Source organism: Mesoplodon mirus (assembly GCF_964341445.2).
Source record: "Mesoplodon mirus genome assembly, chromosome: 3".
Taxonomy (NCBI): domain Eukaryota; kingdom Metazoa; phylum Chordata; class Mammalia; order Artiodactyla; family Ziphiidae; genus Mesoplodon; species Mesoplodon mirus.
Window position 1 is genome coordinate 158,056,687 of NC_138978.1, and position 27,785 is coordinate 158,084,471.

Genomic DNA, 27,785 nt, shown 5'->3' on the forward strand with positions numbered 1-27,785 from the left:
TCTGGGAGGATCCCATGTGCCGCGGAGCGGCTGGGCCCGTGAGCCATGGCTGCTAAGCCTGTGCGTCCGGAGCCTGTGCTCCGCAACGGGAGAGGCCACAACAGTGAGAGGCCCGCGTACAGCAAAAAAAAAAAAAAAAAAAAAAAAAAACTGCAAACTGTGATACACTGTCTAGTTTCCCCAGATTTAACAAATGAGTCGATACAAAGGTGTGAGGTGCTTAAGTCACACCAGAAATGCTGCCGTAATTTTAATAAAGTGCATTTTAATGTTAACTCACTTTTCTTGCTAGAAGGAATTATGCTTCTGTGCTAATGTATAGAAATGAAACTGTCACTGAAACATCTGGTTATATATTATTCATTAGACATATATCACCTTTACTCCAAAGACTGCATAATATAAACACAAATCACGAATAAATCAAATTAAAGAGACAGACCTGACACCACATGCTGAAGGTCAGTAATAGACAAATGAAATTCCAAAGATGTTTGCTGACCTGCTCCGTATTTCTATCCACACAAACCTGGGAGCTAGCAGTCTGAGTGTTCCACACAGGCAGAGGAAAAAACTCAAAATTCGCAGACTGTTGAATGTCTTCTGCATTGTCTACGTTATGTTAATGGTTCTAATTTAAAATCTTTCTATGCAGCACATTTGAGGACCATCAGCATATTTTTCTAATACTCAAGCGGACTAGCCTACTCAGGCAGTTTTCCTTCACAAATTCTCCGTTTCACTCTCACAACTACTATAATTTACCTCAAATGTGTATTCCACAACGGTACCTGAAGGAAATTATCTCCAATCCTTAGAAAAAGTAAGGGGCCATATTTGCTGTGTTAGCTTTGGAAAATGGAGTCTTATATAACTACCCATTATTTTACTAAAAATCACGTTAAATGTACAAACAAGATTTTAAAAGATACCTGTTGATTGTGACAAGTAGAAATTTTAGGGGGAAAAAGGAATAACCAAGAGGCATATTGCTGCCATTTAAATGCTTTATAAATCAAAGGATGAAACACTCACTTTAAAACCAAGCTCTAACACCAATCTAAGTTATTAAAATATTGAACAACTACACTCTAATGCAAGTGAGGAAAGTAGATTATCTGCCAATTACACTAAGTATTCCAGCTCATCATCTTGGAACTACCAAAAGTAGACTGTGTGATGCAAATCACACATACATTAGTTTTCAACATAATTCTCAGTCTAAAACAATGAAACCATGTCTCAATTTTTTTTACTTTTTAAAAGAAGTAAACCATATTACTACAATACCGAATGCAAAGCTACCCTTTTCACAGCAAACAAGTATTTTTACACACTTTCGAGAAACCTGACATTTTCAAACCATTTTACCACGTAAAAGGTACACATTCTCTAAAACTTCTGACAGCCAGGCAATAGATACCCAAAAAAGATTCAAGGAGATAAGCCTATAATTGGTCTTAGGGGCCAAATAATCGGAATGAACCTCAAAGTTTTAGAGACCAATTTTTACTCACAGTATCTCTGGGAGCAGGGAGGCAACGTCTGTAGGAGGGAAATGATCCTGACAACCAGGACGAGGGCTCCCCGGCGACACTCGGTACCAAAGACCTCAGCGTACACGACTGGGTTCAAAACGCGAAGCTTCCATCAGAAACAAACCAAGACACCCCCTCCCCCCACGACTCCTCCGGGGCAACCTCGCGGTTTTAGAAAGCAGCAACAGATACTCCCGAGCAAGCAAGCAGCAGTCCAGGAATGTTTTCACCAGGAGGGGTCTCCCCGCAGTCTACAGGGAACCCCGACGCCGAGGAGAGCCTCTGCGCTCGAACCCGGACTCCAGCACCCCGGGGGGAAGCGTGCTATTTGCACAAAGCGCCCCTACCTCACCCTCCACAGTGCGGACACACACCCCCGGCTGCGAGGGGGAAGCCCGGGGAGGAAAACCCTGCATTCCACGCGGTTCGCCTCCGAAGAGCGGACGTGGAGAAGCTGGGGCCCCCGCCCCGGGAGGCGAGGGGGCCGCACCGCAGCCCCGGCCTCCGCGCAGAGGAGCGAGCGGTTCGCACGAAGGAAGGAATCCCCGAGATTCGCCCACGGGGTCCTCCCCAAGTCGGACTCCCCATCCCCGCCAAGACCCTCGAAGAAACGGTAACAATGAGAAGCCGCCTCCCCCGCCATCCCCTCCCCGAGAGTGGCCGGGGGTGGCGGCGCCATCTCCCCTCACACCCCCGCAAACACACACCCCCCCGGCCCCGGGGCGGCCGTCAGCCTCCCGCAGCCACGCCGAGCTAACGCGCGGCCGAGCCCGCCGCTTCCGCGCCCCTCGCCTCCCCGCCCGCCCCGCTCACCGGCTCCTGCCCCAGTCCGGGGCTCCGCTAGCAGCGGCCGGAGCGAGACTCAGGTACAAGACGCCGCGGCTGCCGGCGCCGCTGCACAATATGGCGAGCCTCGGCTTCCGCAATGGAGCTCGGGAAATACAACAGGGGCCGCTCAATATTCATGAGAGACCGAGGGGAAGCCGGCTCGGCCGGCGCAGTGGGGAGGGCGGGAAGGAGCGAGTGGGCGAGGGGGCGGAGGCGCGGGACGGGGACGTGCACTGCGCCAGGAGCGCGAGGGGAGGGGGCGCCGCCGCGTGCTGCCCGGAGGGCCCGAGCCACCGCCCCGCCCCGGGCCGCCCGGCCCCGCCCCTCGGCGCCCTCCGCGGGGCGACGGAGCCCCCGGGCAATGCCCGGATGACGACTGCGCCACTTCGTTCTCGGCGTTCTCTCTCCTTGAGGTCTCCTGACCCTACTTGCGACCCCCATTAAGCCTCCCTGGCCGGCTGCTGGGGATCGGGTTCGGACTCCTGCTCTCGCCTGTGACTCCCTAAAACACAACCAGGTAGTCTACCAAAGAGTATATAAAATGTGTATAAATTAAGCTACAAACTGAAGTAACAAAGTGAAAGAGTTCCCTGAACTCAAGATATACTATTGGTGAGATGATCTGTTCTCTGGAAAAGGTAACCAACGCTACCAGATAGTTAATGTGAAGGCACTTGTGGCACGAAGGAATGGACTGCACTGGGAATTGGGCGAACTGGGTTTATAGCTTCCAATGTGTCTCTAAATATGTGACTTAACTAAATTATATAATTGCTCTGGACTTTACTTTCCTCATTTGCAAAATGAGAGGATTGTGTTGAATGATTCTTAGGTCCTTTCCAGCTTTTGAATTCTGTAAAACTCTCTACAAGCAATGCCAAATAAATGGTATGAATTTACATAAGATTTTGGAAAAGCAAAGGAACCGTTCCAGCTGGTGTGTTCAGGGGAAATTTCCTGAGGAGCTCGGAGTCGAGTAGGACTCTGAGCGTTAGCTTTGGATAGGTAGAAAGAAAGAAGACAGGCATTAAAATATTAAACACAACACACTGTGTGCCCTACCTAACAATCCATGAAGGTAAACAAGAGCAAAGACAGGGACTTCAAAACTGTCACTAACTATCTAAAGCTTTAAATAAGAAATGACAATTCTCAGATTCTACCAGCCCTTCAACGTTAAGGTCTTTTTCCAATGTGGAAAAAAAAAATCAAAATAATTAGGAATGCTTCTGCTTCTGCAAGGTCCACTTTCTAGAGACAGGGCAGTTGCAGAAGCATCTCCCTTCTTTGTTCACAACTGCACATGTCGTTCAATTAATGCTGCTCGTAATTTAGAACGTTTTGCTCTAGTAAAAATGCTTATGAAAATAATGTGTGGTTAGGTTAAGAAATTCAATTAATGTTGAGGAAAGTGATCATTTGTAAAAAGCACAGGAACTTTATGGATAAAAGTTAAATATGGTACTTTAGAAAAATTCACAGGACAATTGATGGAAAACTTATGGGATATCTGGATTAAATGTGATTAAAAAGCTAGACCTCAGGCTAGCATCCTTAATATGAAAGACACTACTGACAAATTCATGGAACTCATATTATCTATTTTATCTCTTACTCAGAAACTTGGACTGAGAGTATTATGGGCCTTCCCTGACTACCTTAATCAGGAAAGGCTGTGTATGGTATAGTTACAAATCTCCATGCCTTAACACAACAGAAGTTTATTGCTTGCTCATGCTTCATTCTATTTCAGTCACTCCAGGACTGACAGAGGGCTCCAGATTGACAGAGGGCTCACCATCTTGTAGCTGTATCACCCAGAACACAGCAACTGAGTCTCTGTGGCAGAGGAAGAAAGTGAGTAAAGAATCCTTATGAACTTTTCACAGCCTTAGCTTGGGAAGGAAACAGATCACTGATCGCATGTCATTGGCCAAAACTAGTTACATAGCCTCCTCCATCTGCAAGGGGACTGAGTCCTTGAACTGAGGCTGAACCGAGTTCAGAAGAAGTGGTGATATTGGTGGCCAATACTGACGTCAATCACCCTGACCCCACCAGTCAGCTTCTAGATATTATGAAAAAACTCTAAAAAGTTTTATTTCATAACACTAGCTCTCTTGAGTGGCTTCAAGAAAGGTATGCTTTCAAAACATAAACTCTCTGTACTTGTTAAGAGTTGATTATCATATAAATAGAATGGACTTTCCATTTTTCTTCCCCTTTGTTTTAATTGTGTATTAAATCAATGTCAAGTCCATAGTCAGCCTGTCAATAGTGATTTGACATATCCAGCCTATATTCTTTTTGCTAATTTTTCGACCTGACATGAGGGATACCACCCTGAAAAACATTTTCTACTAACACCCTGCTCCTTTGTTAAATGTACTAATTGGAAGTGATAACTATATTTTAAGCAGGAAAACATTAAATTAATACTATATAATACTAGATGAACTCTAGTTAGAAAGTTTCTTTTCCCTCAAAACTTCAGAAGTATTACCCTGTTAATCACATGGTGAATTGGGTAGACATCTCTGATCACAAAAATCATCTCTTTACTGGCTTTCTGCTATGGTAATGCTACAAAATTAGATTAATTCAGCTCAGTCGACTTTTATTGAGCATCTACTATGTGCTAACACTTTGCCTAGTGCTTGGAATAAAGATATTAATGTAACTAGGACACAAGTTCCTTCAGAGCAGAAATCTTGTTCACCAGCGTATACCTAGCACAATGCTTGGCATGTAATAGATGCTCCTTAAATAGGCGTTAAGAGAATGAAAGACTGGGAATCTTTGATCCCAGTGTGTATATGAAATAGAATAGTTCATATGAGCTTGGTTTGCCTCACTTTACCACTTAAAAGCAGACATTCCTATCAAGGTTGCATTTAGTCCCCCAGAGGCTTTCTCTGTTTAGGCAGTGTGTCTCAAATGGAAATTCACGCCTGTCTATTCTATATCCCCTCCATGGATTTCTTTTCAGCTGTGCTCCAAATATCTAATTGTTATCTGCTTATCTGGGATGAAAATTGCAGGCCACCAATAGTTTGTTAATAACAAGCTATGTATATATCACAGTTTACAGAACACTTCTATAGCCATTATTTCACTGGCTCTTCAGAACAGTTCTCCAAGGTATTATTCCTACTTCACAGAGGAGGGAAATGTGATTTCTGTGGTTAACTAACTCTCCCAAACATTGAGTTCATAAGTGGCAGAGCTGAGGCTCAAACCTAGGTACTCTGACTCCAAGTCCAGGATACATTCCATTATGCCACATGTTCCTTCCCACCCTGTGCTGTACACACAACTCCAGCATTTTTCTTCTTTCTAATGGGTAAGCAGTCTGAGGCAAACATCTCCAGAGCTTCCTCTCAACACTAGTATTTATTCCAGTCCTCAATGTGGTCTATTTTCAAGAAGCTAGAGATAACGCTAAATATAATAGTATATGAACCTGATCTGTTGACAAAAACCATCAGGTTTTGTTTTTGTTTTCTTAGAAAAGTTACTTTAAGAAAACAAAACAGGGCTTCCCTGGTGGCACAGTGGTTGAGAGTCTGCCTGCCGATGCAGGGGACGCGGGTTCGTGCCCCGGTCCGGGAAGATCCCACATGCCGTGGAGTGGCTGGGCCCGTGAGCCATGGCCGCTGGGCCTGCGCGTCCGGAGGCTGTGCTCCGCAACGGGAGAGGCCACAACAGTAAGAGGCCCACATACCACCAAAAAAAAAAAAAAAAAAAGAAAAAATTAAAACTTAAAGGTAGGTTAAAAGACTGGAATATCTTGGGATTTAATCACTTTATATATGTATATATATAAAATATATATATATATATAACTGTCAAAATATATCTTCTGGGCTTCCCTGGTGGCGCAGTGGTTGAGAGTCCGCCTGCCGATGCAGGGGACACGGGTTCGTGCCCCGGTCTGGGAAGATCCCACATGCCGCCGAGCGGCTGGGCCTGTGAGCCATGGCTGCTGAGCCTGCGCCTCGGGAGCCTGCGCCTCCGGAGCCTGTGCTCCGCAACGGGAGAGGCCACAACAGTGAGAGGGAGAGGCCACAACAGTGAGAGGCCCGCGTACCGCCAAAAAAAAAAAAAAAATATATATATATATATATATATATATATATATATATATATATATATCTTCTACCAGAATCTTTATTTGCCATCTTTTAGATGTGTTGTGCTTTCTTTGAAAGGGTCAAATTAAGTAGAAACATTGTAGAAGGGCCTAAAGAGACCTATAATTCAAGGTGGCTTCAGGAAGCAGGCAACTCAAGATTTACTACCTCTTCAGCCGAAAAAATATAGCTCTAGCCACAAGCTTTAGTGAAGTTTTTTTTATTTGTATTTCAACATAGGGCATTTCCCTTTTGGTGTTTTAGTTCATTGTTCCTTTTTATATTCCTAAGACAACCAAAATAATTGGTGCTACTCTTAACTGTTCACCTTAAACAGATTAAATGAGATGGGCTGGTTGAGCTTTTGGGGAGAACTAAACAATATTGCTATTTCCCTTCTATGGAGACTTGGAATGGTATTTTATATGTCCCAGATGTGACCACATTCTGCCTAACATCTGTTAGTGCCTTTTAGCAAAATAATGAACTAGCATGTGTTTGAAAACAGTCAAAAGAATAAAAGTTTTCATTCTGATGCAGCACAAATAGCCAACTGTTTCTTTATAGTTAATAATGGAGGATATTATTGTGATATCCAACTTGATATATAAAATAAAGTATGATTTAATAATTAACTGGCTTTAGTTTTCTAATGTGAAGTTAGTTTATTCAAACAAACTTTGCAGGTTTTTTCCTTTTAAAATGTTTACTGCAAGAGATGAGAACTGTGCCTTGGCATTGATCTAGGAACACCAAGAATAATCCTGGAAACTAGCAAGGAATAGATAATTAAGATCAAAACTTAGAACTAAGATGGAAATTTCTCTGGAAAAGAAGGCTGGAAGATCCCTGGGGAAAGTACAGTTGAAGAGTGCGAAATATTTAAATCAAGTTACAGCTTGCTCAAATTGCCCTTGTGGACAATTTAATTTTTCCCACTTAAAACAAGCATGGAAGAATAGTTTTTGTGGGTGAGAGAGTGGAGGGTAAAGACATCTCTTATCTAACACATTTCTTGGAAATGTTTTTCAGTAAAGAATTTAAAAGAACTGCCAGATCCCAACCATACAAAGAAAATGTTGTTTTATTTTAGACTACATCAAGATGTAGAAAACCCTGCAGTATCCATTAGCCTTTAATACTCCACAAAAGTAAACCACTGAAATATACATTGAATAACATACTGAAGTAGGTTACAATTCAGGTAAATCTGAAAACCATTCTGGTCAACCTAGAATACCAAGGTTTTATGTGTTACATCCAGGAAGAGATTTTTTCCTAAGGATTTTAGTCTGTAGAAAATTTTTTGTTTTATGTTTTTAAAAAAATTTATTGAAGTATAGTTGACTTACAATAGTATATTATTTTCAGGTGTACAACATGGTATTTCAATATATTTATAGACTACACATCACAAATATTATAAAGTATTGACTGTCTTCCCTGTGCTGTACATTACATCTCTGTATCATATTTATTTTATAACTGCTAGTTTGTACCGCTTAAGCCTTTCACCTGTTTTGCCCCTCCCCCGCCCCCTCCCCTCTGGAAACCACTAGTTTGTTCTGTGAGTCTGTTTCTGTTTTGTTATATTTGTTCGTTTGTTTCATTTTTTAGATTCCACATAAAGGAAAACGTACAGTATTTGTGTTTCTCTGTCTGATTTATTTCACTAAGCATAACACCTTCCAGGTCCATCCATGTTGTCGCAAATGGCAAGATTTCATTCTTTTTTATGGCTAATATTCCATTGTATATATTGTTTCATCATTTGTAAATAAACACATTTCATAAGTCATGCTTATAAGATCAGAAATGACTGTGGTTCCTTAAGAATTAGGAGTACTGCCACATATGGAGTAAGATAAGATACAGGTAGCTGCAAATAAATCTTCTTGTCATAGTATCCTGTTAGGTATATACGGGTGGCCTAACTCACCTGGTTGTGTCCCTCTCCAGTACTCACTCATCCTCTGATCTAATCAGCTTTTGTTCTAGAACAGTATTGATGTTCAGAGTTAGTGGATTTCCAATTTCTTGACTTCTTGACTCATACATCCTTAGCTCCAGTTTAACTTTTGGACTTCATCACATTAGCTGCCCTGTTTTGACTCTCCCTTTCCTAAAATTCAAAAGACTACTCTGGGCCTGAGCTCAACACAGCTGTCCTTTCTTCTACATGATCCAGTTCTTAGCTATTTGCCAACCTATTCATTTCCTGACTTGGCTCTTTAATTAGGCTTGGCCATATTCTCATCTAAGCCTTTAGCTTGTGGCTTCACACATAGTGAATGCAAATTACATTACAAGAAGATGTCACAAATATAACCCGTAGACACCATGTCATTCATGGTACGGAAAAAGAGCCATCTCTGTCAACAAACAGAAAATACAGACCTCTTCAGTGGAAAAGAACAGAGAAGCAATGAGGTTGCTATCTTTGGAAATGAATACTCCAGGAATGATCTTGGGTCAGGAGAACCCATGTTAGGAATGTCACGTGATATTATTGCAGCTACCCAGAGAAAAATTATGACCAACAGGAAAGTTTGTTATTGGTGGACTTTCAAATAGAACTGCATTTGGATGTTGATTTTAAAGTCTCGTCAAAACACAGTAACATTTCGTACCAAGAGTAAAAGTTTAAAATGCTATATATTAATCCGAAATTCCAATTGGGACTCAAAGTTTGACTAGTCCTCAAACCACATTTACTGTCTTTTCTCCCCAATTCACTTGCTTAGATTAGCAGTGTGCAAGGATGTCCCCCCTCCTTCCAGAGTGAAAGTAGCAGGAGGGCAAAATGTCATCACTCATCTCTCAACACCAGTCATTATTCAGCACTTGAAACAAGGTTTTATATATTTGATGTAGATATAGATGTAGATATTGAATATATATGTATATATATATATGCACATACATGTTTCTGCCTTGCTCCTAAGATACATTTGGTATACCTTTAATTAATGATAATAACTACAGTTTTGTAAAAGCAGTCAATAAAAATACTTAATATATTTTACAAAAAGTATCTAACTTAATCATTACCATAACATTTAGAGAAATGCAAATTTGAATAGATACAATTTTCTACCTGTCATGTTCAGGCAATTATAATACTGTTGGTCAATGTTTATGAACACAGATATTGCACACTTTGTTGATGTTCATGAAAAATGACACAACCTCTTAAAAAAGCAATTTGGTCATTATCTCTCAAAATTTTAAATGTGTATGTTTTTAGCCTAAGAAATCCAATTCCAGGAATATATCCTACAGAAGTACTCACACAGGGTACAAAGAAATATATACATGAACGTTAATTTTTGCATTGATTGTGTTTGTAAAAAACTTAATATAACCTACATTTTTGGCTCAAAAATTTTGGTAAATCCATACAGTAATACATCATATACCCGTTAAAAATGAGACAGAGCTACAAGTACTGACGTAGAAAGGTATCAAAGGTATATTATCAAATAAAATAGTTCTCAGCAATATGTTCCATATATCCCATTTTTGTAATACAGAAATATTTTTAAAATATACACCAAACTATTAGGAGGGATTGAGTATATTTAAGGAGAGGAGGACTTTAGAGGACTTTCAGTTTCTAAATTGTTTACTTTCTGTATTGTTTGAATGTTTCACAATGGAATAAAACATTGTGTTTTATCACAGCAGTAGTAAAGGTACAATTACATGCTTATCTGTTAAAAATGAGTGAAAATTTCAGCACATATCTACCTATTATTAACTGAAGGACTGAGATAAAGAAAACAATTGTTCTAGATCAGGCATCATCAACAAAACAAATAAGAAAACTAGAACTTGGGAATTCTTGACTTTCTAAGAGATCTGGTAGTGTAGTGGCCTTGAAACTCAGGAATTCAAATGGCTTGTTACTAGACCTCAGTCTCTATTCCCCTAAACATTCCTAATCCTACTTGATAAGAATTTAAGCTAAACAGGGGCCAACCAATGCTTATAGAGCCCACAAAAAGAGTTCTAGGACCGATATAATTATTTTGGGATTCTCTTCTCCTACTAATTTATATCCCACAGTCTCTAAGGCAAATGTTAGGTGTCATTTGCTAATTAGACTCCTTAGTTCTCCTTCAAGAAATTCCTACTGATTTAGCATGTGATTGCAAGAAGCAAGTACAAATTGTAGGCTGAGAATCAAATATTTGAATTTTCCATCTTAATACATCTCTATTCCAGGGAATTTTTTCCCCAGACTCTTTGAGATCACCATATAGTAAAAAGCTTGGGCAATATATTAGGATGGGTTCAGGAGACTTGACCTCCCTCCAACTATGGCTCAAATGACCTGAGGGGTCACAGCAAAAAGTGCTGTCCACTGAAGTTGGGGTAGAGTGGGGATGGGGTTGTGCAGAAATAGAGGGACTCAGGGACTGACTGGAAAGTACAGGTGGTTTTTCCAAAGTGGCCGAATGCCCAGAGCTGGAGCCAGCATACAATACACAGGCAAGGAGAAAGTCCAGGAAAGCAGGGCTTAGGATAAGTTTAAGGGGGTGCAAGGCACCCAACCTGAAAGCTGAACCAGAGGGTCTGAAGCGAAGAACATCAAGAGTAGTTATCTCTCTGTCTCTTTCAGTGGAGAAGATGACAGGTGAGGTGAGGAATAAGGGAAATGTACAGCATGGCTTATGTGAGCTGAGGCTGCAAATGGACACCCCGACCCTATGTCCTCAAGTTGCAGGTGGGCCAAATCTGAAGACAAAGGCAAAACAGAATTACTGAGTGAGGGTCATGAGAAGCAGAGGGGCAGATAGGAAAATTACTGATAATGCCCTGAAGTTGGAGGAAGCTCCTGAGATAGATGAGAAGAATCAGAGTGCATGTTGAAAAGAGCCAGGGACAATGAGAGCTGAACATGTGATGACTGGTTTTCTCTTGGTTCTTCTAATCTCTCTGACCCTGTCTAGCTCAGTCTCTTTTGTGGCTTCTCATCATTACCCCAAACTCTAAGTTTTGGAATGTCCCAGGGTTTAGTCTTAGGACCTTATGTCCTCTTAATTTATATCCCCTCCCTTGGTGATACTATTCAGCCTATCCTATGGCTCTAAGTGCTACCCATATTGACAATGCCCCATTTTGTCCAAACTTATGAACTTCTGTAAGTTTCTGGAAACTTGAGGACCTCTCCAAACTTATGTCCAACTCCCTCTTCAGTCTCTCCACTTGGATGTCCAATGGCATCTCAAACATAAAATGCCTAAACTGGACTTCATCTTTGAAATGTGAACAAAGAAAAATGTGATTGATAACTGTCCTTTTATTTGTAGCTGTAATGTCTGTATTGCTCTACTAGACCCAGTTAAAAGAAATTCTTCTTTCTGATTACTTAAAACCATTTAAATAACTCAAATTTAAAATGAATGTTTCAAGTATATTCACATACATGTTCATTTATACATTCCCTTAGCAAGAGTCGACAATTAACCAGAGTCAGTAATTCAGAGACATAAGACATAGACCCTATCCTCAAAGAACCCATCATCTAGTAGGGGAGACAGACACATAGTAAATGTGGTGAGGCCAATAATAAAAAGGCCACAGAAATAATTCTTCCTCGACCGCGATTATTAATTACACACTATGGAACAGCATTTTCTCTCATAAGACTCCACTCTTGGCAATAGTGGCTTTAGTCCTAGGAGCTGGAAGAGGTGTAGGTAGAGTCACAGCTGTGCTAATATCCAACAACCTCATAAACTTTGTATGTGTTAGGTACTGTACTAAGTATTTTATAAGCATCATCTCATTTAATCTTTACAACAAACCTATGAGGAAGTTACTACCATCATAACTACCATTTTATGGATTAGAAAATGGAAGTTTAGGGAGTTCCCTGATTGCCTAGTGGTTAGGATTCTGGGCTTTCACTGCCATTGCCCAGGTTCAGTCCCTGGTCAGGGAACTGAGATCCCACAAGCCACACGGCGTGGCCAAAGGAAAAAAAAGAAAAGAAAATAGAGGTTTAAAGCATTTCAGTACTTGCCTAAGGCACCTCAAGCAATAGGGTGTGCAAATTCATGTCCTTAACCATTATTTTAAACTGCCCTCTCACAACTGGTGGTCCTGCTTTAATTAATAGAAATGAGGATACATTTTTTGAATATTTGTACTAAAATAAGAGAATAAACATATGAATAATCCAAATAGTGAATATCCATTACACTTTAGTAATAATCCCCAATTACTAAACATAAGTGGATAAAAAGGACTATAGCATAGGAAGTTGTGAAATGGTGGTTCAGTTTTTCAAAGCTCATAGAGACACAGCAGCAAGTATTGATCATTTCAAGTTTCCCACTGATTGCCTTTGGAGACAAGTTCTGAGTTCTAAAGCACATTCTGTGTGAGCTAAGAATGGAAAAATCATCAGACTTGCAAAGGCTAAAAGAATAGAAGCCAAAGTCTATAGGAATACAGTCTTCCAAATTTATTATCTGTTATGCATTGATTTATCACATGTGGCGGGAATTTAAAACAGATGTGTGTTTTGTGGAGGAGACTATCCCATGACGGGGAGAGGAATGTGACCTCAACTTGAAAGTAAAGAATCAGAACTCGTACGTGGTTCAGAAGTTTCCTTTTATGCTAGTCATATAATGAAATAAAAGTTCTCCAATCATCTTTTCAAATTAACTGGGACTTCATTTCTTAATCTGGAACTTGTTGAAACTTTTGGCTTTTGAAATGCAGTTATTTTCATTGAAATGCAATTATATTTGAAAAATATTTCAAAGATCTAAGATTTTCTGAGTAACTTTTACTTAATCTAAAGCAAAATATCCTCAGAAAATACAGCTTTGATATGTAAATATTAACATTTACACATCCCTATTTTCTCTGTTCTCATCTGTAATTTCAGACATCACATTTCAATAGCTAGAATTCAATAACACATCTTTGTCTGACATCGGCTTTTTTTGTAACTGAAGCTATAAAGAAGTTTATTCTCTTCAGATCACATTTAAGTACTGAAAGTAATTTCATTTTAAAGATTATATCTAAGGAAAAAAAAGATTCTTTTCTACATTAGCCTAACATATCTACCTACAGTTATATAAACTTTGTTTTTCAATACTTCGAAATTATTTGTAAAGATTTCTCATAATAAGTGTTTTAGTTTGTAAACAGTCTTGAGACAAAAAAATGCACAATATAGAATAACTTTGTAGTCATTCGTCTAGTTTTGAGGGAAAATTATCTTAAAAATCATTAATTAAGCAAAAATGCTTTTCTCAAAAGTACCTGTGATTTAGCTTTCAGTTTATTTTTACTATCCATTTATATGATCAGATAAAATTTTAAAAATAATTCATCAATTTAGACAGTTTCTATCACAGGAGAAACACTCAAGACAATTGATCATACTGTGGAGACATCCACACGTGCACACATACATGTATATTGAACACCAAAGAGAGTTAATTTTCTCAAAGCTAAAGTGATCATTGACAGTCTAAGAAAAGCAGAGAAGGAAGGTCCCTCTCCCTGTAAGAAGTTATTGAAGGAAACTAGACACATGCCTGGAAGAAGCTACCTGAATTTCTCATTGCATGTCTATAAACTGCCAAAACGATTTGTTCATTTGTTTTAACTTTCCTTAAACATGTATTGAGCACTCATTGTGTTCTGGACATTCTTCTAGGCATGATGGGGAAAGAAAATGAAAAATATGTATAAATGATATGTCTTGCTTAACAAGCTTAAGGTTTCTTAAGGAGGTAAAAGTGACATGCAGTGAAATGCAATACCTGGTAAGTGTACAACTGGGTGAACTTTAACAAATGTAACCATGTAACCAACACCCCAGTCAAGATATAAGACACTTTCATCACCCCTAGAAAGTTCCTTTATGTCCTCCTTCAGTCAATCTCCCTTCCCAAATAGGCAATCATGTTCTGATTTCTATCACCACGGTCCAATGTTTTAGAGATTCATCCATATTGTTGTATTAGTAGTTCATTGCATTTTATTACTGAGTAATATTTGTGTTTAAATACGCAACATTTTTTCAAAAATCCATAATCTTGTTGATGGACATTTGTGTTTGTTTCCAGTTTTTGGAATAAAGCTGCTATTAATAGTCTTGGTCAAGTTTTTGTGAATTTATATTTTCCTTCTCTTGGATAAACACCTAGGATTGGAACTGCTGGGTCACTAAGTGGGTGTATAATTTTATAAGCTCCCAAACAGTTGTCCAAAAAAGCTGTACCATTTTATACTCCCATGAACAGTGTATGAGAGTTCCACTTGTACCACACACTTGCCAACAACTGAGGTTGCCAGTCTTTAATTTTAGCCATTTTAGTGCATGTGAAGTAGAATTTCAATGTAGTTTGAATTAATATTTCCCCAATGACTAATGATGTTAAGTATCTTTTCACGAGCTTATTGACCACTTGTATGTCTACTTCTGTAAAATGTCTGTTCAAGTCTTTTGCCTATTTTTAATTGGGTTTTTAAATCCTTTTATTTTTTATTTGTAGGAGTCCTTTATAATGGTATAATGATATAAGTTCTTTATCGGGTATACGTATAAGAATATTCTCTCTCAGTTTTTTAATAGACTTTATTTTTTAGACCAGTTTTAGATTAACAGAGAAACTGAGCAGAAGTGTAGAGAATTCCCATATATCTCATGCCCCTACACCTCCTCCCTCACCATCAACATTCTGCACCCAAAGTCCATGGTTTACATTAGGATTTTCTCTTGATGTTGTACATTCATTGGATTTGGACATACATCCACCATTATAGTATCATAAAGAGTAGTTTCATACAGAGTAGTTTTAATGCCCTAAAATTCATGTATACTCTGCCTGTTCATCTCTCTCTTCCCTGAACCCCTGACAACCACTGATCTATCTACTGTCTTTGTAGTTTTGCCTCTTCCAGAATAGTTGGAATCATACAGTATGTAGCCTTTTCAGATTGGCTTCTTTCACTTAGAAATATGCATTTAAGATTCCTCCATGTCTTTTCATGGCTTGATAGCTCATATTAATATTTCACTGTCTGGATGTACCAGTTTATTTATCCATTCACCTACTGAAAGATATCTTGCTTGCTTCCAAGTTTTGGCAATTATTAATAAAGCTGCTATAAACATCCATATACAGGTTTTTTTTTTTTTGCTTTATAACAAATTTAATCAGTTATACATATACATATGTTCCCATATCCCCTCCCTTTTGCGTCTCCCTCCCACCCTCCCTATCCCACCCCTCCAGGCGGTCACAAAGCACCAAGCTGATCTCCCTGTGCTATGCGGCTGCTTCCCACTAGCTATCTACCTTACGTTTGGTAGTGTATATATGTCCATGCCGCTCTTTCACTTTGTCACAGCTTACCCTTCCCCCTCCCCATATCCTCAAGTCCATTCTCTAGTAGGTCTGTGTCTTTATTCCTGTCTTACCCCTATGTTCTTCATGACATTTTTTTTCTTAAATTCCATATATATGTGTCAGCATACAGTATTTGTCTTTCTCTTTCTGACTTACTTCACTCTGTATGACAGACTCTAGGTCCATCCACCTCATTACAGATAGCTCAATTTCATTTCTTTTTATGGCTGAGTAATATTCCATTGTATATATGTGCCACATCTTCTTTACCCATTCATCTGATGATGGACACTTAGGTTGTTTCCATCTCCGGGCTATTGTAAATAGGGCTGCTATGAACATTTTGGTACATGTCTCTTTTTGAATTATGGTTTTCTCAGGGTCATATACAGGTTTTTGTGTGGACATAACTTTTCAACTCATTTGGGTGAATACCAAGGAGCACAATTGTTGGATCATATGATAAGAGTATGTTTAGTTTCGTAAGAAACTGCCAAACTCTCTTCCAAAATGGCTGCATCATTTTGCATTCCCACCAACAGTAAGTGAGAGTTCCTGTTGCTGCACATCCTCACCAGCATTCGGTTGTTAGTATTCTGTATTTGGGCCATTCTAATAGGTATATAGTGGTATCTTATTGTTGTTTTAATTTGTAATTGCTTAATGACACATAATATTGATCATCTTTTTCATATGCTTATTTGCCATCTGTATATCTTCTTGAATGAGGTGTCTGTTTAGGTTTTTGCCCATTATTTAATTAGATTGTTCTAATTAAAGAATTTGGTATATGCACACATTGTGAATAGATTAACACTATCAAGCTAATTAACATATCTATCACTGCACATAGTTTCTATTTTTTGTGTGTGTGGTAAGAATACTTAAAATCAACTGTCTTAGGGCTTCCCTGGTGGCGCAGTGGTTGAGAGTCCGCCTCCCAATGCAGGAGACATGGGTTCGTGCCCCGGTCCGGGAAGATCCCACATGCCGCGGAGCAGCTGGGCCCGTGAGCCACGGCCACTGAGCCTGCGCATCCGGAGCCTGTGCTCCGCAACGGGAGAGGCCACAGCAGTGAGAGGCCCACGTCCTGCAAAAAAAAAAAAAATCAACTGTCTTAAAAATATGGACCGCTTCTCGAATTTGCATGTCATCCTTGTGCAAAAGCCATGCTAGTCTTCTCTGTATCATTCCAATTTTAGTATAAAAATTGGAATGCCGCTGAAATGAGTACTCAAGATTTATTTTTTCCAGTTGTTCCAGCACCATTTGTTTAAAAGACTTTCCTATCCCATTGAATTGACTTGGCACCTTTGTATTGATAAATATTCAATTAAGTGTATATGTGTGGGTCTATTTTTTTTTTTTTTTACAGTACGCAGGCCTCTCACTGTTGTGGCCTCTCCCATTGCAGAGCACAGGCTCATGGGCCTAGCCGCTCCGCGGCATGTGGGATCTTCCCGGACTGGGGCACGAACCCGCATCCCCTGCATCGGCAGGCGGACTCTCAACCACTGCACCACCAGGGAAGCCCATGGGTCTATTTTTTATTTCACTATTCTGCTTTACACACACACACACACACACACACACATTGTATTTTATGACTGTGTTGTATAATCCAGGCTGGATTCATTATTATATTTTTATTATAATTTACATATTATATTTATTATAATTATATTCATTTTAAAATTCCATTTAAAAAAACTAAAACAAAAACATTTTCATGGCTTCCTAAAAGTGTTGTGGGCCCTAGGCACTGTGCACTGTGGTTAAGGATAATTGGCTGTGGTAGGGATAAAGCTAGCTTCTGCACCTGTAGCCATGTCAGAGACTAGGCACAGGGGCCTATGAAATTTCTCTGTGAGCGCAGGCTGGGCTTGTAGCCCCCGAGAGCAGCAATTATCTAGTAACCTGTGATAGGTTACTTTTAATACAGTATTTTCATTTTGTTATCCCTGACCCTTCAGTAAAGTCTTTTAAATACTATGATCCTGACTTAGTTGGTCTATGGGGAATTAAGGAAAATATCTTCATCAGTCAGGGTTCTTGGTTGTAAGCAACAGAAGCTGACTTTAGCTGACTGAGTGGGAAAGGATTTTTATTAAAAGGTATGAAGTAGTTCACAGAATGGTTAGAATATTTGCAACATTAGACCCAAGGCTAAGCTTTTAGGAAGAATGCCCCAAACCACATTCCATTAGCAGGTCTAATGAGGAAAATGTTGCCACCACCAGGCACTAGAAGTTACAGTTTACCCCATTACAATTCTGTGCCAGGAAAGCAGTTGTACTCTTACTGCTATAGTCATTAGCCCCAATGTATTATTTGTGCCAGGAATTCAATCTTGCAGCCCCTGTACTGCTAGTACTGAGTGAGAGACTGAATGTTTCATTAATAATTATGTAAAAACACTTTGCCACATGTAAGACCAACCAAAATGTCTGGAAAGCAGAAAGTCAGGAGAATAGGGGATTCTCAATTTCTCAAGAATTTCTCAAGAAAACAAAAATACCACATAATATATATACTCAAGGAGCTCACAGTTTTCTGAAGGAGAGAAACATGCACAACTACTAGTAAAGCCACTCTCCTCTTTAATATAAATGAAATGCTGTGGGAGCAGAGAGAAGACAATTTCAAACAAGGAGAATTTGAGTCTTAGGTCTTGAAGAATAAGCAGGATTTTGGTAAGCAGAGAGTGAAACATTCTTGGATAAAGGGAACCAAGTGGGCAGATAAGCAGAGTTCAGTTGCACGGTGTATTTGAGGAACTGTAAGTGGTCTACTGTGGGTGGTGGAGAGGCTGCAGTGAGGTGTGAGGCTGAAGAGGTTGATGACTATTATGTCGTGTGAGCCTTACTTAAATATGAGCTCCGGAGTTCAAATTTTACTCTGGAAACCCCATTGGAAGTTTTCGAAAACAGGAAGTAATATGGTACTCAACTTCATCACTGTGCTTGAGGTGGGTTAATTATCCTAGGTTAGAGGAACAGTAAGAGAGGCTGGGGAAGTGATACAAGAGTTAGATGGACTTTGGACTAGCTTACTCCAAGGTGCTTTCTGACCATAAGACTTGATCATTGCAGAGAGAAAGACAATTGGCAGAGATAGCAAATACTGGCCAAAGTACTTCAGGAATAGGGTAATGAGAACCTGGACCTGGTGGTAATAGAGGGTTTGGAAAAGAATACACACATTTGAGAGACATATTTGAGAAAAAAAACCTGTGTTAGTGTCAGACTGAATGTGAGAAGTGAAAGAAAGGAGTCCAAAAATTCTACAGGGTGCTTGAGAACAGAATACTCAGAGTCAATGTTCAGGGAGAGCTTTGGCCCTGAAGTCAGTGGATTTGCTTGGATGCTTCTGAAAAGAAAAACTCTTGAGCTCTGTTGTATTAAAACAGCTTTTTTTTTAACTAGTGGAGAAAGCTTGAGCCCACCAGGAAGCTTGTCCTTCCCCAACAGATGGAGTTACAAAGCTTGAACTTGGTCCGGGGCAACTCTGTTCCATAGCAACTAAACCTAGCAAGACATGTAGCCATGAATCAGAATGGGATCGGGAATGTAACCCTTAAGCCCTGGTGTTTTGCTTTGTTCCCTCTGAAGATTCTATTCTAGATATGTTAATTCTGTTCTATCATTCCTACTGCCCCCTTTGCCCTTACAATTCCCAATCCTCTCTTTTTATAAGGCTACCACTTTTCATGTCTTGTGCCTGGGAGAATACTAGTACCCATAAGGGAAGGTCAGAGAGGGTGTTCATTTGTGAAAAGGATAAAGAATTTTATTTCAGATGAGTTGAGTGTGAACTAAAGGCAAGAAATCTAGGTGCAAATTTCCAGCAGTAGATAGAAAACACAGATCTGAGCTCAAAAAAGAAATTGGAAATAGAGGTACAGATTGCAAAGTCCTGGTCAAAAGGTGAGAGTTAAAGTTGCCGAAGATTCCAATGGAAAGTGGTTATAGAGAGAGCCAGAGGGCTCTGCTGTGAAACTTGGAGCTTGGTCACCTCTGTGCAGTGTGGGGAGGAAGAAAGAGTGAAAGGATCCAAGAAAAAAAGAGGCAGTGAAGACAGATGAGAGAAAATCCAGGAGACTGTAGCCTCATGAAAGCAAGGGAAACAATTTCCAAAAAAAGAGGATCACAGTCCATATTGGTTAAAGTTTTTTAAGTTTAAGGGGTTTGCCAATAACAGGGAGGCCAAAAGAAAGACAAAAAAATAATATAGAATTCAATTAGGCAGAGAGGAGATTCTTACCAAGTCACAGTAACATCTAAGGTTGTAAAATATGTTGCTTGTTTAAAAGGAAAAAGGGTCTGAGGGCATATGCTCTGTCTGTTGGGATCTTCAGCAACTCGATAACTCTCAGTTTCTGACTAGGACTTTCCAATCTGTATTTCTTTTTCTAACTTCCTTTCTGATCTCATTCTGTGTTTGCTATCTGTTTACTAGGTTGGAAGAAAATGGGCAGGCAGGAGAATGACCATCACTGCAAGAAAGGGCTCCGGAAAGAGCCCTAACTTCATAATCTCTGATAGACCTAAATCTATGGCATTTTTGTGCCCCAAATTTTAGGCCAAGTAGGATGGAAAATCTGCTACCTTTGGTTGGATAAGTGATTCTGTAACCCTGGGAATATATAGAAAATTATGATATAGCTCAAAAGTATTGAATTCCCATTTTTGTAGTAGTTTAGGGCTATGTTTTGTAATATTGTGATAATCCATATGTGTTTGTTGATTATTTAAATGTTTAGATAAACCATGCTGTTTATTCTGTCAGATATTTGAAGCATTTGAAGATAATATAAAATTTGAAAGCATAGTTTAAAATATTTTAGGGGAATTTAACTTTTTTTTTTTTTTTTTGAGGTACGTGGGCCTCTCACTGTTGTGGCCTCTCCCGTTGCGGAACACAGGCTCCGGATGCGCAGGCTCAGCGGCCATGGCTCACGGGCCCAGCCGCTCTGCGGCATGTGGGATCCTCCTGGACCAGGGCACGAACCCATGTCCCCTGCATCGGCAGGCGGACTCTTAACCACTGCGCCACCAGGGAAGCCCGGAATTTAACTTTTGAAAACATAATTAATTGAATATTAGCCTAATAACAAGTAAAAGTGACCTTTTATACTTTAAATTATTCGATTTATAAATAGAATATGTTGAACTTAAAAATGAGGTTTAACTCTTAAAAAACATAGGGTAAAATATTTATAACATTGGATTTGGCAATGATTTTGTAGCTGGGACACCAGAAGCACAGGTAACAAAAGAAAAAAGAGATAAACTAAACTTCATCAAAAATTTAAAACTTTTGTGCGTCAAAGGACACTATCAAGAAAGTGAAAAGAAAAATCACCATGAGATACCACCTCACACCTGTCAGAATGGCTATCATCAAAAAGAACACAAATAACAAATGTTGGCAAGGATGTGGAGAAGAGGGAACCCTCATACACTGTTAGTGGGAATGTAAATTGGTGCAGTCACTGTGGAAAACTATATGGAGGTTTCTCAAAAAACTAAAAATAGAACTACCATATGACCCAGCAATTCCACTTCTGGTTATATATCTGAAAAAAATCCCACTCTTTCAAAAGGATACATGCACCCCAATGTTCATGGCAGCATTATTTACAATTGCCAAGACATGGAAGCAATTTAAGTGTCCATCAACAGATAAATGGATAAAGAAGATGTGGTATATATATACACAACAGAATACTACTCAGCCATAGAAAAGAAGGAAATTTTGCCATTTGAAGCAACATGGATGGACTTGGAGGGCATTATGCTAAGTGAAATAAGTCAGAGAGATAATTACTGCATGATATCACTTATATGTGGAAACTAAAAAATACAAGAAACTAGTGAATACAACAAAAAAGAAGCAGACTCATAGGTATAGAAAACAAACTAGTGGATATCAGTGGGGAGAGGAAAGGAGTGAGGGGCAACATAGGGGTAGGGGAATAAGAGGTACAAACTATTAGGGGTAAAATAAGCTACAAGGATATGTTGTACAATACAGGGAATATAGCCAGTATTTTGTAATAACTATAAATGGAGTATAACCTTTAAAAATTGTGAATCACTATATTGTACACCTGTAACATATAATATTGTACACCTGTAACATATAATATTGTACAGCAACTATACTTCAATCAAAAAAGAAAGTGAAAAGAATCTATAGAATTAGAGAAAATATTTGCAAATCATGTATCTGTTAAGAGATTAATATCTAGACTATGTAAAGAACTCCTACAACTCAACAGTGACAACAAAAACCCAATTAGAAAGTATAAAGATGTTTTAGGAGTGGAAAGGACTTGAATAGACATTTATCCAAAGAAGATATACACATGGCCAATAAGCACATGAAAAGATGCTCAACATCACTACTCATTAGGAAAATACAAATTAAAACCACAATGAGATACCACTTTAACCGATTATGACATTGTTTATCAAAAAGTGAGAAATACCATTTGTCATCGGGAATGTGGAGAACTTGCAATCCTTATGCATTGCTGGTGGAAATGTAAAATGGTGCAGCTCTGTGGAAAACAGTTTAACAGGTCCTCAGAAGGTTGAACATAGAATTAACTATGATCCAGCGATTCCACACCTAGGTATATACCCTCAAAGAATTGAAAGCAGGGACTCAAACAGATACTTATACAACAGTGTTCACAGATGTATTATTCACAATAGCCAAAAGGTAGAAACAATCTAAATGTCCATCAACAGATGAATGGAAAAACAAATGTGGTATATATACACAATGGAATATTATTCAGCCCTATAAAGGAACTAAATTGTGATAAATGCTACAACATGGAGGAACCTTGAAAATATCATGCTAAGTAAAATAAGCCAAGCACAGAAGGACAAATACTTATATGAGGCACCTAGAATAGTTAAATTCATAGAGACAGAAAGTAGAATAGAGCTTACCAGTGGGGACAGAGTGGAGCAGGCATACTTGTTTAATGGGTACAGAGATTCTGCTTGAGTTGATGAAAAAGTTCTGGAAGTGCATAGTGGCAGTGGTGGTTATACAATATCATGAAAGTACTTAATGCCACTGAATTCTATACTTGAAAATGATTGAATTTTATGTTGCGTGTATTTTACCACAATAAAAAATAAAATTAGGCTTCCCTGGTGGCACAGTGGTTGAGAGTCCACCTGCCGATGCAGGGGACAAGGGTTCATGCCCTGGTCTGGGAGGATCCCACATGCCGCGGAGCAGCTGGGCCCGTGAGCCATGGCTGCTGAGCCTGCGCGTCCGGAGCCTGTGCTCTGCAACGGGAGAGGCCACAACAGTGAGAGGCCCGCGTACCGCAAAATAAATAGATAGATAGATAGGTGAGTAAATAAATGAAATAAAATAAAATTACATTTAAAAAACCGCAGGGTTTTAAGATTTACAACTTCAACAAATTGAATCCTGATTTTAATACAAGTAATTGTAGATGGGTATCCCTTTCCAAATCAATCTTCCCTGGACAGTGATAATTATCAATTGACAGAACTGTGAACAGGGTCCAGGAGCAATTTGACTTTAGGAGTCAAGAGATTAGTTTAGGGCTTCCCTGGTGGCGCAGTGGTTGAGGGTCCGCCTGCCGATGCAGGGGAAATGGGTTCATGCCCCGGTCCGGGAAGATCCCACATGCTGCGGAGCGGGTGGGCCCGTGAGCCATGGCTGCTGAGCCTGCGCGTCTGGAGCCTGTGCTCCGCAACGGGAGAGGCCACAACAGTGAGAGGCCTGCATACCGCAAAAAAAAAAAAAAAAGAGAGATTAGTTTAAGTTGTCTGAAGGGGGCAGAAGGCAGAAATCGGAGGCCAAAGAGAATATCGGTGGTGAGGAAATTGAAAGTATTTGATTTTAAATGGAGGAAATAGCCTGTACTTAGAAGAAACATTTAGGTCAAGTGACAATGGTGTTTTGATTTAGAAAAGACTGCTGCCTATCTGAAGAGACAGAAGGGAAGAGATTGTAGATGGTGGAAATAAGGGTAAATGAGGTGAGGAGGGTGGGGAGGACACAGGAAAGCAGTAGACATTGGAAGGAGGAGCACTTATTCATCTAACATGTGAAGGAAAAGAAAAAAGGTAAGGATGTGTTAGAGATGCAAAGGAAGAAAAGCCAAAGAGATCATTTACCGATAACTTTGATCTCTATACAGCAGGAGGTTGGAGTTTAAATTATCTCTGCATAATGAGGAGTTGCTAGAATGTAAGCCTTTGCATGTCCTGTTTCCTCTGTCCTGCTTTTGCCCATCAAATGGCTCATTCCTCATCTTCTCAGTGAGCCCAACCCTCACACCATGTCTAAAATCTTCACCTGCTCCCTGCAGTCCCGAACTCCAGTACCCTCTCCTTTTTCTTTTTTTCCATAGCTCTTCTCACTTTTAGACATCCTATGTATTTTACTTACTGTATTTGTTTTCTCTTACCTATGACTCCCACTAGAACGTAAGGCCACTTGGACGGGGGTTTTTTGGGTCTCTTGTTTACTTAAAATGATGCAAGGTGCTCAATAAATATTTATTTATTTATTTTTATTTTTATTTTTTAAAATATTTATTTATTATTATTATTTTTGGCTGCATTGGGTCTTCGTTGCTGCACACGGGCCTTCTCTAGTTGCAGCGAGCAGGGGCCACTCTTCGCTGTGCTGCGCAGGCTTCTCATTGCGGTGGCTTCTCTTGTTGCAGAGCACGGGCTCTAGGTGCACGGGCTTCAGTAGTTGTGGCACGAGGGCTCAGTAGTTGTGGCTCGCAGGCTCTAGAGAGCAGGCTCAGTAGTTGTGGTGCACAGGCTTAGTTGCTCCACGACATGTGGGATCTTCCCGGACCAGGCTTGAACCCATGTCCCCTGCATTGGCAGGCGGATTCTTAACCACTGTGCCACCAGGGAAGCCCAATAAATATTTTTTGAATGAATAAATAGAAAGGCTGATGTTGAATGGGGGCAGGAAAAAAGGAGAGACAGTTTTTAGAAGAGTCATAGTTGAAAGCGGGACTGATATTCAGTTGTTTCAAACCATACAGCTGTACTGGTTGTTTAAAATATTGACATGCTTTCATATCAGCTGGTAAATATCTGCTGCTCCTGCAACCTCGCTTCTCTCCCAAGTTGCCTCAATCAGCAACTAAAAGGTAAATACAGGGACTTCCCTGGTGGTACAGTGGTTAAAAATCCACCTGCCAATGCAGGGGACATGGGTTCGAGCCCTGGTCCGGGAAGATCCCACATGTGGCGGAGCAACTAAGCCTGTGCTCCACAACTACTGAGCCCGTGTGCCACAACTACTGAAGGCTGCACGCCACAACTACTGAAGCCTGCACACCTAGAGCCCGTGCTCCACAACAAGAGAAGCCGCCGCAATGAGAAGCCCGCGCACCGCAACGAGGAGTAGCCCCCGCTCCCCCCAAGTAGAGAAAGACTGCACACAGCATCGAAGACACAACACAACCAAAAAAATAAATAAAAATAATTTTTTTAAAAAAGAGGTAAATACAGGGTGCAGCTGGGATTCTCTCTCAGACCTTGCTGTATCAGTTCAAGGATGGTGCCTCTGCTATAGTAGTTAAAATTTTTGAATATTATCCCCAATATAGACAGTGCTAAGGAATCAGTAAGAGATGACCCAAAAGATTCCTGGGCAGCAGTATGGGCTCTGTGGAGGTGACAAGTGTGAATTTAGAGAAAGCAACATCAACAAAGTTTGCTAACTTTTTCCAGCAACATTTGTCAGCTTGGGGACCAGCATGCAGAAAGTGACAACAGAGATAATCCAGGGAGGTCAGATGCAGTCAGAAGAGTACAGGGGCTAGAGATTTAAGGTGCTAGGAGGAAGCTTCTTTGGCATGGTTGATAACGGAATCCAGCTTAAGGGTTACATGTTCTTAGGAGACTAACAGGTTAGACAACTTGGGAGGGCTCTGGTGTTGAGAGAATCCAGAATGGGGGTCACCCTACCACCCAACTAATCTGAGCTTTGGGGCTAAAAGGGCAGAGAGATAGTGTCTACTTCAACGATTTTTTTTTTCCTGCTGTAACAGATCTGAGGAACTTGTCATTTCAGTATATTGAGACAGAACCTCTTTATCGTGGGTTGTCTTGAACATTATAGGAAATAGCATAATCATATGATGTGGTGCCTGCCCTCAAGATGCTTATCATCTAGTGGGAGAGAAGAGATTGATATTCTTCAAACAACGTATGTCACTTGTAAGATTGTGTATTATAGATTATAAATATGATTTGACTTATAATTCTATGAAACCAATGTAAAAACGGTGGGTAGTAGACAGTGCCTAGTAATCACCCAATGTTCTCTTGGACTCCGTCACCAGTATATACTATGGTTTCAGATTCCCTAGAGAATTCTGCCTGCCAGTGAAAGTGCTGCCTTGAAATTGTGTTGTAAAGTGTTCAGACCCATTTCAAATGTAGTGCATGTTATCATTGCTGTGATTAGCACCCATACAAGCTCCTGATCACCACCATGCCCATTCCAAATTTCCTCTTTGGAAAGAGCAGCCCTGGTAATAATTATTCCTTGGCCAGTAACCATTTCTGTACCTTTCCTTTCACTTTTGGCTTGTAGTTTGTTTGAATATTATTAGCAATCTGTAAAACATATTCTGCTTTAATTTCTCCTCTTGAATCATGACGTAATCTGTGTGATTTTAATTTAACTAGTGCCTGCTTTTCAGTCTAGATACATGCTTGCCTTGCAATAATAGGTGATGCCATCTCTACATAGGAATGTGCTTATTAAAGCTCTCTGTGGTTGAAAGTACCATATTTTTGTGAGAAACTATGTAGCAATAGCTCTGCTTGTATTTGGGTGGGATGGAGGGAATGATATAGTTCTTCCTTAGCTTATTATAATTAGAGATATTTGTGTGAAAATAGAATCTCTGTTGCCTGAGTGTTGCTCAGCTCCTGCTGGTCAGTTCTCACTCACAGGCATATCTTCCTTTGTGGTGTAATAGTCAGTTGCTGTGGAGATGATTATCCTGTCATGGAGAAAAGAGACTTATGAATTTAAATGAAGAATGAGCAGCAGGAGCAAAAGAACTCTGCCAAAAGCCAGGATTTCATCCAATTTAGTTTTCTCTTGCCTTTTAAATATATATCATAAAGTTGGATGTATCAACTTAAATACTACAGTTTCAGGATTAATTAAGAATAATGACAGAAGAAAATTTAAAAGAAAAGCAAAATATAATGCTGACATTCTATAGGAAACAAGAAGGGGCTCAATTTAAAGAAAACTCAGCAATAATAAACATATACTATTGGACCATACCACCATGGTTTAGATGAACAGACTATTTGGACAGCTCTACTGCAGCATCAAAAACAACTGGTGATGAGTTGTTGAGATAATTTAAGCATGCAACAAGTAGGAAATAGAATGTAGAGATAGAAGAGAACAGACTTTATAGCAAGAAGAGCTGGATTGAATATCACTTAGAAATCATTGATTCTAGGCAGGCCAGTTGACCTTCTCTGAACTTCATGAATTTCATCAACTATGAAATTGGGATAAGTTTGTAGAGTTATTTTCTGGGCTGTTCAACTGGTATGGACTCATATGGCCATACCAGCTGTGTACAGCCCATGTCTGTTCTGATTGTTCGTTACATCCATTCTGATATGTCAGTGCCCATTCTGTACTAGTTATTAAATACTCTGAATATTATCTATGTTAGTCAGGACAGGATAGGCTATGCTGAAGTTACAAATTGTGAAATCTTAGTTGTTTAACACAAACAAATTATATTTTTTGCTTTCATAGATTCCTATGTGGATGTGACAGCTGTGCTTCCTCTTGTGACTAATAGCTTCCAATCCAGGAATGTTATA

At 39.8% G+C, this 27,785-nt stretch overlaps 2 protein-coding genes across 3 annotated transcripts in view; one reads left to right on the top strand and one right to left on the bottom strand.

Moving 5' to 3' along the window:
* The window catches only part of RNF2 (ring finger protein 2), a 56,422-nt gene extending 53,789 nt beyond the window's left edge, over positions 1-2,633 (bottom strand). The window contains exon 1 of one of the 2 annotated variants that reach the window (XM_082615436.1): positions 2,352-2,633. The gene's annotated coding sequence lies outside the window, so the exon portion shown is untranslated. Of the gene's footprint in view, positions 1-1,517; positions 1,600-2,351 lie in introns of those variants that run through there. The other variant, XM_082615437.1, reaches the window with a different exon arrangement.
* LOC309801031 (uncharacterized protein) lies at positions 2,442-27,785 on the top strand (the record flags this gene model as incomplete). Its single annotated transcript, XM_082615439.1, has 3 exons — positions 2,442-2,883; positions 4,120-4,223; positions 27,718-27,785. The coding sequence occupies one exon, from the start codon at positions 2,442-2,444 to the stop codon at positions 2,808-2,810; it is 369 nt and encodes a 122-aa protein (XP_082471565.1). The 3' UTR covers positions 2,811-2,883; positions 4,120-4,223; positions 27,718-27,785.